The following is a 14,011-nucleotide window of genomic DNA, read 5'->3' as shown; positions in this document are numbered from 1 at the left end:
GCTATGAGAAAAAACGGACAATGAAAAATGTACATCCTGTAAATTCCAGGGATATAATGTAGCCTACGTATAGAAAGTCTCACACAACCAATATATTAACAATTCAGACTATAAATGTACATTAAGATCTACTAGGTCGTTTTGTTTATTAATTAATTATTTATTTATTTTTTACTTGGCCTTCTCGACTGGACAGTTAAATATTTTAACCGGTAATTATGTTTTAGAGCTCTTCAGATATGTTGGCTATTGTTACAGCTGGCCATAAGGTAAGTGGTGACCAGCTCTCCGGGTCTCGCTGCGGTGTCAACCGAGTTTTGTGAAGTAAGATGGATAGGCCTTATTTTACCCGCTCACCATATCTTCTCTCATCGTAGGTTCAACCGTAGAGCCCATTGGCGAAGGGGTGTCACGTGACTACGTAGAGCCAATGTTCTTCTACAACGGTGTCAGGACCTTGTCAGACAGAGAAATAAACATTGGGAAACGGTGAGATGCAAAAAGCGACCTACTGCGACGGCTCGGCAATTTACAGTGGCTTCCCCTATCAAAGCGCAAACGGTTTAGGTTATGATGCCAATCAGCAGCAATATCTTCAGGGCCTTCATGTGGAACGTGAGCACCATCGATCGGCATGCTCCCTGCAGTCGCCTGGTGGCTCTGCAGCTCTGTACAAACCCAATGATATCTCTGAGGACTGCCAACGGAGTAACGGGACTCAAGCCCCAGTACCAGACACCCCCGACAACAATCAGCCCCCTACTGTCCCCTCTGGACCAGGTTCCCCTAGTGCCCTGAACCATATTCCGAGCAATGATGCCATCGCCAAGAACCCAGGGCACGCCTCGCCAACGCCAGCCACTAGGAAACAAATTTTCCCGTGGATGAAGGAGTCCCGTCAGAACACAAAGCAGAAATCCTACTGTACAATTCCAGGTGATTATATCAACCAAATCATAGGAGTTTATGAGGTCCAATGTGATTAACGGTTATAAAAATGAATGAATATGAGTTAGACCAGTGGTTCTCAACCAGAGGGCCGGGACCCACTAAGGGGCCTCAGTTTACTTCCAAGGGGGCCTCAAGATTACTTAAAATTCATTAAAAATAAGAAATATTAAAACAATTAAAATAATCCCACTTCATTAAAATTATAAAAAATACTTTATGATGTATACCTAGAAATTATAAACAGATTCTTTCTGAAATTTCTAGAATCAAAAATTATCCATGATTAATTATTTTAATCAGACAAGTTTAGTTTTGGGTGAGGGGGCCTTCAAATATTTTCTTGGACAGTGGGGGCTTGGAGTCAAAAAGGTTGAGAACAACTGAGTTAGACCACTTCTAATGTTATGAACCATTTAGCATGTTCAACTTTTTGTATTGATATTAGCAACGTAATATGGGCACGGTTTTGTATTTAAGCAATTTCTATAAAAATATCCATGTTGTCCCAATGCACGTGATTTAAGGCTTACAAGAAACGTTTTTGTTAAATCAACTAATTTAATGTAATTTTAACATGGGAGGATTGAGTAAAACTGACTAGAGAAAGTTCATTTTTGAGTCACTATCTATCTGTCTATCTATCTATCTATCTATCTATCTATCTATCTATCTATCTATCTATCTATCTATCTATCTATCTATCTATCTATCTATCTATCTATCTATCATCTATCTATCTATCTATCTATCTATCTATCTATCTATCTATCTATCTATCTATCTATCTATCTATCTATCTATCTATCTATCTATCTCTTTTTCATTTAGATTGGATACTTGTGGTCACATTTTCAGGTTTATTTATTCTTCATTCATTGTTTGGTTGGCCTACAACAGGCACGCATGCACGCAGTTCCCTGTCTGTTTACTTTATAGGTTCATACTATAAAGATGCCAAATGTAGCCTTTTCTTTCTTTCTTTACCAGTAGGACCTTTATGAATAAATTAATAAGTGGAGATAATTTACTGTGATATGCGTAAAACACTTTTCTGCTTAAACTGACCAAGGCTTTTTTTTTGTCCTCATACAGTGGAGGGCTATCCTGGAGACAAGAGTCCTCCCGGTTCGGCTGCCTCCAAGCGCGCTCGTACAGCATACACATCTGCGCAACTCGTGGAACTGGAGAAAGAGTTCCACTTTAACCGTTACCTCTGCCGCCCTCGAAGAGTAGAAATGGCAAATTTGCTCAACCTGACGGAAAGGCAAATTAAAATATGGTTTCAAAATCGCAGGATGAAGTACAAAAAGGACCAAAAGGGGCTTGGAATGATGCCCTCTCCTGAAACACAGTCTCCCCACAGTCCCGTTGCACTGTCATCAGGTGGCGGAGCAGGGGGTGGGAGTGGATATTTAAGTTCAATTCATTCTCTGGTTAACAGCGTGCCCTACGACTCACCCCCTCCAACATCTTACAACAAACCCCAGCCTAATGCATACAGCCTTCCTACGTCATATCCACCTCTGAGCAATTGCCCGCCTCCTCAAAAGCGGTTTCTGGTTACTGGCACAACCACGCCGGAGTACGACACGCACAATCTTCAAGGCAACAGTAATTACGGGACCCAAGTGCAGGGTAGCCCAGTTTATATCAGTGGCAGTGGAAGCTACTCGGATTCTTCAGTGGGCATGGGAGGTTCGGTTTTTGGCCTGACACATCTACCGCACCCCACTCAAGGCAATATAGATTACAACGGCGCCATCACCATGGGAAACAGCCATCATCAAGGAGCGTGCGAACCAAATCCGTGCACATTCACAGATCTTACAACGCACTATTCTCAGGGAAGAATTCAGGAAGCGCCCAAACTGACTCATCTGTAATGTGACTGCAATGTATTTTTCTCCCCGTTCACCGGCACACCTTCACATTCCTCGCCTGACTACGTCCTCCTCCTCCGACAGCTCCGTCCATTCGGTTCTTAGTTTTCCTGACGTAGCTCTGCGAAATTATTTTGTTGGTTTAAAAGTTTGCATATATATAAAGAGAACGTTATACTTCCTCAAAACTCACGTCATGTTATCATGACAATATGTAGCCTATTTTATTTCATTTTTAAGAAAATATGAAACAGGGTATAAGAAGACAGAACTATGGTTTTATGGTCCTATTTTAAATGTGAATTTTAAATGTTCAAAATTGTCCTCTGTCCAATAATTTTTAAATTAGCCTTATTTCCTCCCTATTTTTCTGTTTTGCATTTTGCACTTGAGGAAGAATGCATATGAGCACGACTTCTTTATTCAACAGTCTTATCTTACAGCGTGAACTCATGTGTTTCAGGTCTTTCACGTGTATTTATTTTGTTGTCATTGACAATAGATTTCTAGTGTTATTTAGCCCAGTCCTTCAGTTGATGGGTAGAAGGCAAAATTGAGCCGGGAATTCTCCCTGTATTGTTTATACTGAAACATTATATGGTCCAGTGCTAACAGGCAAGACTGTTTATTAAAGGTCAATGTATTCGAATATTAATGTGTGCAAATGTTAATCATTACTTTCTTTAAAGAGTCAGAAGATACAAGGGTCAGATGTTCATAATTTTTATTTGTTCAAATTTTTTTGTCAATCCATGTTGCTCCACATTTGAAGAAATAAAAGAAACTAACTGACAATCTTATGTATTTGCCTTAGTAGCAAAGGGATTACACATGTATAAGCAACTGGAAGAAAATCAAAGTCATCAACAGCTAAAATGACAATTTGCTTAGTGCATACCTTTGTCTGCATTGCGTTCTGTTCAAATGAAGCAACAATGTAATCAGACTGATATTTCTAATATTTCAAGATACTTGAAAGGAATTTTGTAAAGAAAAGGCAGAAACAGGCTAATGTGATGTGGACCGTCACTCCTGCAGTCTTGCATTTTGTGCAAAGTGTGAGCAATCCAATCCATTCCTGGCGTGACAGCTTCTACAGCCTCCAGTAGCGCCTGTTGAAGAGAAACATTTAAAATTTAAAAACTTATATTATAATTTCCGGCCCCTTGATAGGCAGACGACAGTACACTAGTGCTAGTTTGTCGACACTGCATACAGACTAATGACATATTAGTAAGGCCAACGACAAGAGTTACTGGAAGGACTCATCATTTGTGCATGCATTCATTCATTCGTAAAAGTAATAGTAGATGATAATCAGTTATATAGGCCTACGTGAGTCAACATCTAAAAAGTGTACATCTAAAAATGCATTTCACAATAGGCCTACCAATAACTAATTCCATTTAACATTACATTTTCAATAAAGAGGTCTTCTTCAATTTTACAAGCAACTAAGCACACATCTAATGATAATTTCTAGTGATAACATTTGGCAAATAATTGGCCTTTTCGGTGTGATTTCACTAGCCTCTATTTAGGTCATCAATTGGCTTGGCCATGTAGGCTATCATAGTGCCATAAATTATAAATCAATACTACAGGCTTAAACTTTTATTATTTCGTACTTTCGTGTATTGTAGAATTCCCTTTCACATACGGCTTTTGACATATGGTTAGATGGAATATTTTTCACGTCGTTTCCAGAATAAAATTTGACTGACTTCTTTAATAAATAAATAATTACTTACTCGTTGATTTCAAAGTAACGCCCTTTTAAATGGGATGTCTGATGTTATGCAATCTGAAAATGTGTTTATGAGAAAGAGAATCAGGCAAACTTTTCATATGAAGCTTTTATTGCCTTTCATCCTGGCAGGATTTGATGTCGCGTGGAGTTATAGTTGTGTTGTGAGGGCACGAGGCTGTCAGACCCTTTGGCAAGTAAGATTGATCGCGCGCAGGCTTCCATGATTCTTTGTTTAGTTGAAGCAAACGGCCCAAGTAGTACTCTTTTTCTTAAAACAAATAAACAAACAAACAAACTGACAAAATTTGGCTTCACCGATTAGGCCTTCAGAGGTCCATATCTAATAATAATATGACATGGCCTATACGGAACGTCAATTATTATAGCCTATTTAAAATAAGTTGCTGCATGTGATATGAAGCTATATGAACCTTTTGGTAGTTTTTGTTTTTACTATTTTTATCAATGTTAAAAACATTACGGGTTAATGTAAGAACGTTAAGAAGTAGGCCTACTTTTTACTATAAATATTGAACTGAGAGCCATGTAGGCCTATCACCATCGAAATGTTAGCAGTTAGCTAAAGCACACATTCATTGCTTCAAGTGTATACCCTTAACAATCAAATTTTGGGCTATATGCTTATGAACTATTAACGTATAACGGCTGTTGTATGCTATGTCTCAAGAGTATTTTATAGGCCTACTTGAATGATATCTAGCGTGTATTGTCGGTGATAATTGGCGGCCTTCTACCGTAGGCTACATTTTGTTGTGTGAGTAGGTCTATTTCACATGCACATTGGAGGTAATATTTTTTTTTCTTCATTTGAAACTACTACTACCAGGATCCAAAGCAGAACTTGTGCGTCAATAAATTGGATAATAGATTTGCGCGAAGGGGGAGGGGCATATGTGCTTCCAAATCATGTTTGTTCAAAAAGAACTGTTCTGAGCCTGACTACAAGCTGCGGGGATATTGTCTTCTTGACCGAAAACCACGATGCCGATGTACATAACAACAGTGACCTCAACGAGAGAGACTTTGCTCGAAGATGAGTTTCAGATCTGTCTGTCGGATCTTTTTGAATAAACCCAAAATTTGCATTGGGCAGAGGTAATTTGTCATACCTGTGTCACAGGGTTTTCGTTCCAATTTCAAACCAAGTCTCATTTAAATGCATGTGTAAATAAGCACGGTCACACGGGGACACATGGTCATAATCAGAGTTAATAAAATCATTTTTGTTTGTTTTTGTATATGACAAGCATATTTTATTGAGAAAGCAGGAAGGACTTTCCCTTCCTACGCTCTTGGATGAGACATTTTAACAATGAATTACAAATTTAAGTGTTAGACAGGTTTCATAGTCGGTCTTCGCTCGTGGAATGCCTCAGTTCTTCTCCTCCTTCCATTTCAGAAATCATCAATCAAAGGTTCAACTCTCACGAACACTCAGCCTCTCATCCCACCTCCTTTCGAACACACCATCCAAAGCCTGAGTCTTGGCAGTCAGAAACGCCATAAAGGGCCCCGGCACAGCTTAGATGGGGGCAATCCACTGCCCGCCAACTCTTTGAAACCGGAATACCGATGGATGCGCGAAAAGAACCATCAAAAGTACCTGGCTTCCTATACCAACATGCTCATCAACGGCAATTAAAGAGAGGGTTGTTATTTCTCCCCGAAAGGTACGTTTAACTACTTATCTACACAGTACAGTTGCCACAGTATCACTTTCCTGTCCATGCTGTTCATCTTAAATATCTAAACAGTCTACTACTAAATTATCTATATGAATTTCACATTGATTCTCCTATTCAATTTGAATTGAATAATGCCAAGGCCTTTCTGATGTTTAACAAGTAAGAAAGATTGATAGATTACTGGAGCGCACAGGCAGCTCAAGCATACCTTCATTAAATCCTTTTCCAGAATGCTTTTTAGGTAATCAGCTTGCGTTATTGTTGTTGTATATATGGCGACGTTTGCAGTGTGATAAGAGCCAATATTGGGCGTTGACTATGTAACATAACGTACTTGTGCTCTTGTGTGTCTGACTTATTCTGTTCTTAGCTTCTCCAGAGCTTCCCGAGGGTGGTTTGGCTAGTGGAGGAGGAGGTTTGCGCCGCCTGAGAGCAGCATACTTTTGGAGCTCGAGAAAGAGTTCCTTTAAAAATTAGCTTTGCTGGCCACAGCGTGTGGAATTAGCCGCGTTGCTCGAGCTAGAATATAACGCCAGGTCAAAGTGTGGTTCCAGAACCGACGTATGAAATATAAACGGCAGACACAGACTAAAGTGATCCAAGAGCAGCAAAGCAATACAACCAACAGGGTCCCTGGCCTAGAGAGGACAGCTGTACACGGAGCGGCGAGGACACCTCCATGTATGACTTGAGTCATGGCGGGGGCCTTGTAGCCTACATGGATATTCAGATTATTTTTCATAACGAACTGGCAACAGTCTTCGGGTAGCCCTGCAATAACAACGACGTGTAAACCTTTTTAACTGTTTCAATGCAGTTTTAGAAACAGAAGTCTGAAAGATATTCCGAGTCAATTGCCTACTGATCTGGGCAAAGGGACATCAATGTACCATCATTGTGCCACTCCGAACAAGTTATGGACACGTTGTTGCAGGACTTCGATATTTCGTCGACCGACTCATGTATTATCTGTCTGATATGCCAACACTGTACAAGTGTCTCATATCAGTGGACTTCTATTTCTTTACGGAATATTTGACAATAATTTCCTTCATAGCTAATCAATAGTTATGACAGCATCATAATTTTGATCAATGAATTCTAGGATAAATAAGGAGTTTCTGTTGCAATGTTGATTCATTTATTTTTATTTATTTATTTTCTTTTTTGCAAATTTGAAAAGATAAGCGACGTAAACTGACACATTTATTATAAATGATCGAAGGTAAGCTATGCCGTAAATCATGTGCGATGCTTAAATATACATGCATAGACATATTTTATAAAGGATTAGCATTTTTTATACCTTTTTTGTCTCGCTTATTATGTTGGTTGTTTTTGTAAGAATAAATACACATTTTAGAACTACTTGAAGTGTCAAGTCATTAATCGGCTCTCAAATTAACAGATCAGACAAATCAAACATTTTGCATTGGTTATTTCAAAGTAGGCTGGCAATACATGTTTAGTCGTGCAAAGAGCAGTCAGACAATGTTCTCGTACAAATAAACTACACAATAAACACATTTTATATTTACAACTTTTATAAATTAAGATTAAGATCCATCCTGAAACAATGTTATTAGGGGTAATGAGTATTCAATGCTAGCAATTATTATTATTATTATTATTATAATTACCTGGCAAGATGACCAAAAGGGCAAAGGTGCTTTAATTAGATTTCTGATTAAATGATGTGCATGATGAAAAACCAACGAAGAATTATTTATTTATTAATTATTGTCCTTTTCTGCACGATGCACATTTTCTTAAGATGTAGCCTATAATTGTTTACAACTAAAATGTTACTTCATCCATAATATTTTGTCCCGTTTTCCTGCTAACACATTTTAAAAGTTACAAATTAAGTTGCTAAACCGGGTTCAAATATGGCTTCTTCGAGTTGTGCTCTTTGTCCCCGCTCGGCGTGGGGAAATGCCTGGGATGTTTCTTTCCCTCTTTTAACGAACTCATAAATCAAAGTCTTTCATGCATGTTGACAGCACCGAGACAATCACTGCCAGTGAAAGATCTGCGCAAATAAGAGTCTTTTCGTATATCGTGTCTTTTCATTCTCACGTTGCCTATAAAAAATGGGATACTGAAGCACATCCCACGTGCACGATCAATAATAATTCATTTTTATTGGCGTTTTAACACCAGTTAGGATCACACAAAACACTATTATTTTTATTACGCGTGGCATACGTAATAATTTGTCTCTTGTCTCTGTAAATCTTTTTTCCCTACTGAATGACTGAAATGGCCTGATTGAAATTACTTTTGACCTTTTTAATTTAAAAAGTTTGGTTATTGCTATTTTTTCACGAACTTCTAGGCAATTCTGCAAGTGTAATAATAGCAATACTCTATTATGTTTACGTTACAAATTACACGTATTTTATGTAACTTAATAACAAAAAATTTCTCTAAATAAGTATTTTTGTAAATGAAGGAAAGATTTCTTAAAACGTCGTCTCCCTAAACCTGAGACGACATGCAAAATAAACAAACAGTATGTTCGTTCCAATCGCTGCCGCATCTGTTGCTTGCCTCACTCCCCCTCCCTTCGCGAGGGTATGGATAAGTGTGGAAGAAAATGTGTTAAGAAGAGGAGAAGAGAAATGCTAGGCCGCCAGCAGCTTGATGAAAGCGCCATTTTGGGGGGGGCGACAAAGCTGTAAAAATAGGTTCCATTGTGATCCAGAGGGGGCGCATGTCTCCCTTACTCAACTGAAGATAAAATACACCCCCTCCCATATTTACACCGACCAGCCACAAAATTAAAACCACCTGCCTAATATTGTGTAGATCCCCCTTGTGCAGCCAAAACAGCGCCAACTAGCATCTCAGAATAGCATTCTGAGATTATATTCTTCTCACCACAATTGTACAGAGTGGTTATCTGAGATACCGTAAACTTTGTCAGTTCGAACCAGCCTGGCCATTCTCTGTTTATCTCTCTCATCAACAAGACATTTCTGTTTGCAGAACAGATGCTCACTGGATGTTTTTTGTTTGTTTTTGGCACCATTCTGAGTAAACTCTAGAGACTGTTGTCCGTGAAAATCCCAGGACATCAGCAGTTACAGAAATACTCAAACCAGCCTATCTGGCACCAACAATCATCCATGCGATTATCTAATCAGCCAATCATGTGGCACCAGTGCATAAAATCATGCAGATGCTGGTCAGGTGCTTCAGTTAATGTTCATATCAACCATCAGAATGGGGATTTTCTTTTTTATATTTGGACCATTGCCAGATGGGCTGGTTTGAGTATTTCTTTAACTGCTGAATTAAAATTCTTTAATTTTCACACATAACAGTCTCTAGAATTTACTCTGAATGGTTCCAAAAACAAAAAACATCCAGTTTTGTGGATGGAAATGCCTTGTTTATGAGAGAGGTCAACATAAAATGTTCAAACTGGTTCAAAATGAGACTGACAAAGTCTGTGGTAACTCAAGACAAATGCTAAGTACAATTGTAGTGAGAAGAATATAATCTCAGAATGCTATTCTGAGATGCTGGTTGGTGCTGTTTTGTAAGTCTGATCACAAAACATTATTCGGCAAAATAAGCAATTCAATGCATATTTTTCTCGTTGAATATGAGATAAATGCCTACTTTTGTGTAATGAAGACTGACATAGGTCCCTAAGAGAATATATATTTGTCGTAGGTCAGTTGAAACAGTAAATCTACCTTGGTTAAGCACAGGCTATATTAAATAAGGTTCAGCTTCATTACATGACTAAAGTGCAAGTTTTAGTAAACAGTCCAATTTGACAAAGCTGATGCATTACAACCGGCAGAATATCTTCTTGCAACACACTCGCCCTCATAAAATCAGCGTAATCCACTCAATTTAAATTGAATTATCAAAATATTGAACCAGAAGAAAAGATACATATCCAATAGTTTGGAACTCACCTAACATGACACATTTCTTCAAGATATTTCCCCACTCATACAGCCCTCTAGTTTGCGGGGTCCTCAGGACAGTGTCTGTGAAACAACGTCCATCCAATTCCTTGCTCTCTGCATGCCAGCTAATCCATCCACTCAATAGGAATTGCCCAATGGGCAATGCGGGCCTACGTCATGTTGATCGACAAGGGGTCGGCATTTACATAAGCCTGGTCTTTAACGACAAGCTGTCAGTGCAAGGCCACTTAAGATCAAGATGAGACAGAACAACTGATCACTGGCTGCCCCGGCCCACGTGACTGTCACTGCTCATTCTTATCACTGGTGCACAGACACCCCCCACCAAATACACGACTGATTGAAGGAAGCTGAAAATTGGCTCCGTTCGACCCCGGGTAACTGGTGAGACATTAACCAGTCCCCGGCCCAAAGATCGGTCAGTGTGGCAGCCACGAGCAGAAACACCCACGACGATGCCACAATGAGCACATTCTTAGATTTTTCAGCAGTAGGTAGTGGAGATGGAGGTGGCGGGGGATCCTGCTCTGTTAGAGCGTTCCATGGTGACCACGGACTTTCAACATTCCAATCGTGTGCTGTTAGGGTAAATAATGGCATTGGGGATGAGCGGTTCATGTCCAGTAGATCATCACAAGACGCAGTCCCCCCTCATCCAAATCAAGCCGTGTCGTATCAGTCCCCTGGGACTCTTTCAATTACCTACAGTGCCCATCCAAGTTACGGGACTCAAAGTTTTTGCGCTGGATACAGTCACTATGCCCTAAATCAAGATGTAGATTCGTCTGTCAGCTTTCCCCAGTGCGGGCCATTAGTTTATTCTGGAAATATTTCCTCTACCTTTGTGCAGCATCGTCATCATCGCCATGGTTACAGCAGTGGAAACGGGCATCAATTCCAGTATTCCTCGGACACATATGGTAATAGTTCGGATCAGGCAAACCTTACCTTTGTGGGAGACTGCTCAAATCCTCTCTCCCCTCTGCATGTGGCCCATCATGATGCATGCTGCTCACCTCTGTCAGATGGCGTGTCTACAGGTCAGACATTTGACTGGATGAAGGTCAAAAGGAATCCACCAAAAACAGGTAAGTGAATAGAAAACTTTCTCATGTTGACTACCGTGTTTTTATATGGAAGGACAGAAAGAAAAAAGTTAGCACTGACTTAACTCTGCTCTTCAACAGCTGAAACTAGGCCATATAACTTTGTGGGGACTGAGCTTACATTCAGCAACACCTATTTAATAGTTAGATCAAGATTTTGCATGCACTTTTTATTTATCTGTTTATCGTCTCTCTTTAGGGAAAGCTGGAGAGTATGGATTTGGTGGGCAGCCAAACACTGTGCGCACTAATTTTACCACAAAACAACTGACAGAGCTTGAAAAAGAGTTTCATTTCAATAAATACTTGACTCGTGCGAGGCGTGTGGAAATTGCAGCTGCGCTCCAGTTGAACGAGACTCAGGTGAAGATTTGGTTCCAAAATCGTCGTATGAAGCAGAAGAAGCGCGAAAAGGAAGGTCTATTGCCCAAATCGCCGTCCGAACAGAATGATGGTCATGAAAAACCAGAGGACACCTCAGAAAAGTCACTTTCGCCACCACCTACGCCTTCCCCTGCTTCATCGACTGTTGATCCATACTCCTCGAATTAAAAGGCTTTGGCATTTGTTCTGCCAAACTAAAAAAGATGTTGCACAACAGTCAGTTACTCTAATGTCAAAATTGTAAAAACAATCATGTCCAAACACGGACATGAGTAAAAGTGTATAGAAAACAACGCACTATTTAGAGATTAGATTATATCGACCTGAAACATTTGAACTACTTAGTGTATTTTACCTGTGATACTGTTGTTAGTGTGAAATGACTGTTAATTGTTTTGGACACCTTGTCAAGCAAGATAGAACAAGTTCTCACAAGTGGCTTGTGCATTTTCTTGCAGTCAGAGCAAATGCTGCACTTTTACACACATCGTTGCTAGGTCGGACTTGTAGATTACTTGTCAAAATGCCTACCTCATGAACCAACAGATGATAGTGCAATAAATGTGGGGGGGTTATTTTGAGAGAGAGAGATGAAATATCCTGATAACTCTCAGCAAAGACTTGTTTGAAGATAATGACACCTTTTTCTGGGCCAGGTTTTATGTGCATGGTGTTAAGCCAAATTATTGTTCTGTATCGTATGAGTTCTGCAACACAATGCTCTACAAGTTGTCAACCGGTCAATTTTATAAGTCGGTGATGATGACTCTAGCCTTTTACGCTAATCATGCTTTAGGAAAAGATCAAGTTACGGGTGAATTAAATGTGTGAATTAAAATAGTTCTTAATTTATTTGAACTCTGGTTGTTGTACTCTTGATTGTGCCAATGCTTGTCAATGTTAATGATCTCCACATACACTTTACACATTATATCAGGTACTGTTAGAACAGATTTATCATACCAGCCACACTTATGGGTCACAAAAACAATATTGACAATTTGATAGTTTCAACAGCCCAGACTTCTACAAGTTATCTACACAACGTTTATTCAAGGAAATGTTAATTAGAAGGTATTTGAGGATCATTCTGGACTTGTCTGTTAAGTTTTATTCATTGATTTTGCTTGTTTGAATAGCCAATATCTCACTTTCTTTCTCTGTAACTGATATATGCATCCGTGCGTGGCTTCCTCCCGAGAGAAGAAGCGATATTGGCACACGGCAAGCATATTTATCCACGAAAGGATGATGCCCAATGCTATCACTGTCAGTCCTGATGACAACCCTATTGACCTGTTAGTTAATCGAATTGAAAAGGATGACAAAAAAAAAAAAAGAGGCAACATTGATTTAATCATCTCGACTATCGACAAGAATGAATCTGACCTCATCAATGGTCATGACATGATTTCCTAAATCAGCATATCATTTGTGCTAACAGAGTGTAGCCTTAGGTGTAAGGTGAGGCAGTCATAGAGCAATATAATAAACTAACAGATCTGAAACATCATGAGATATGACAATAACACAATTGTCTTATCAGATTTTACATTCAGTGTTACATTTGCTCTCAAACAAATCTCAACCATAAAGTAGATGGCAGGTCTGAGGCTGAAAAAGGAAAAGTTATTTCATTTTTCTTCCTTCATGCAATCCCTTCTCTCTCCAAGTCTGTAAAGACAGTAGAACACAACTGCTCACAGAACACTGAAAATATCCTTAAGAACTTCCCATTGGCACACTGTATAAAACACCACACACACATTTAGAGCTTTTCATTTCATAATATATATATATATATATATATAATTTATTTATTTATTTGATAGTGTGCCATGTTCCCTGAGCAAAAGCAATGCAGTCTTGATTGATGATCATCCTCACCTATACCTTAAATCCACAAGGTGTGACATAAGTGAATTTGTATGTTGATGTTCACAAAATAAGTATTCATCTTTGTAGTATGTCTAATATAATGTTTTACTTAATCCAACAGCCAATTGTTGGTTAAAGTATTCAGTTTACTAATGAATAAGACATTTTCCAAAAAATTACTTTACAGTTTCATGAAAAATGAATAAACATTTTCTGAGATTGTCAACTCCTGTGAAAGTACCAAAAAGTGTTTACACTGTTATCGATTTGATACATGTCCTAATGCTGAAGTGACTCAACTTCTGTAACTTCTGTGAGAAAGAGAGAGAGAGAACAAGCAAGAGAAAGAGAGGGAGAAACACAAACAGCAATACCTCTCCTGAAGTAACAACAAGGGCGTGGCCAG

At 39.1% G+C, this 14,011-nt stretch overlaps 2 protein-coding genes across 10 annotated transcripts in view; both read left to right on the top strand.

Moving 5' to 3' along the window:
• Positions 1-7,655, top strand: part of LOC127650078 (homeobox protein Hox-A3a-like) — a 48,038-nt gene extending 40,383 nt beyond the window's left edge. For 7 of the 9 annotated variants that reach the window (XR_007971389.1, XR_007971391.1, XR_007971387.1 and 4 more), the window contains 3 exons: positions 378-936; positions 2,044-6,272; positions 6,658-7,655. Coding sequence is in view for 1 of the 9 variants with exons in the window: in XM_052135278.1 (XP_051991238.1) it covers positions 495-936; positions 2,044-2,834 (1,233 nt within the window). In the remaining 8 variants the exon portion in view is untranslated. Of the gene's footprint in view, positions 1-377; positions 937-2,043 lie in introns of all 9 variants that reach the window. The other 2 variants (XR_007971386.1, XM_052135278.1) reach the window with 2 other exon arrangements.
• Positions 7,656-8,960: 1,305 nt separating this feature from the next.
• On the top strand, positions 8,961-12,573 carry LOC127650081 (homeobox protein Hox-A1a-like). Its single transcript, XM_052135282.1, has 2 exons — positions 8,961-11,325; positions 11,543-12,573. The coding sequence occupies exons 1-2, from the start codon at positions 10,701-10,703 to the stop codon at positions 11,893-11,895; spliced, it is 978 nt and encodes a 325-aa protein (XP_051991242.1). The 5' UTR covers positions 8,961-10,700; the 3' UTR covers positions 11,896-12,573.
• Positions 12,574-14,011: the final 1,438 nt, after the last annotated feature.

This window comes from Xyrauchen texanus, chromosome 10 (genome assembly GCF_025860055.1).
Source record: "Xyrauchen texanus isolate HMW12.3.18 chromosome 10, RBS_HiC_50CHRs, whole genome shotgun sequence".
Taxonomy (NCBI): Eukaryota; Metazoa; Chordata; class Actinopteri; order Cypriniformes; family Catostomidae; genus Xyrauchen; species Xyrauchen texanus.
The sequence above is the reverse complement of the archived record's forward strand: the minus strand, read 5'-3'. Positions and strand labels throughout refer to the sequence as shown.

Coding starts and splice junctions, on each gene's coding strand:
- LOC127650081 (XM_052135282.1), top strand. CDS start 10,701: ATGAGCACATTCTTAGATTTTTCAGCAGTAGGTAGTGGAGATGGAGGT. Junction 11,326..11,542: donor AAGGAATCCACCAAAAACAG/GTAAGTGAATAG, acceptor GTCTCTCTTTAG/GGAAAGCTGGAGAGTATGGA.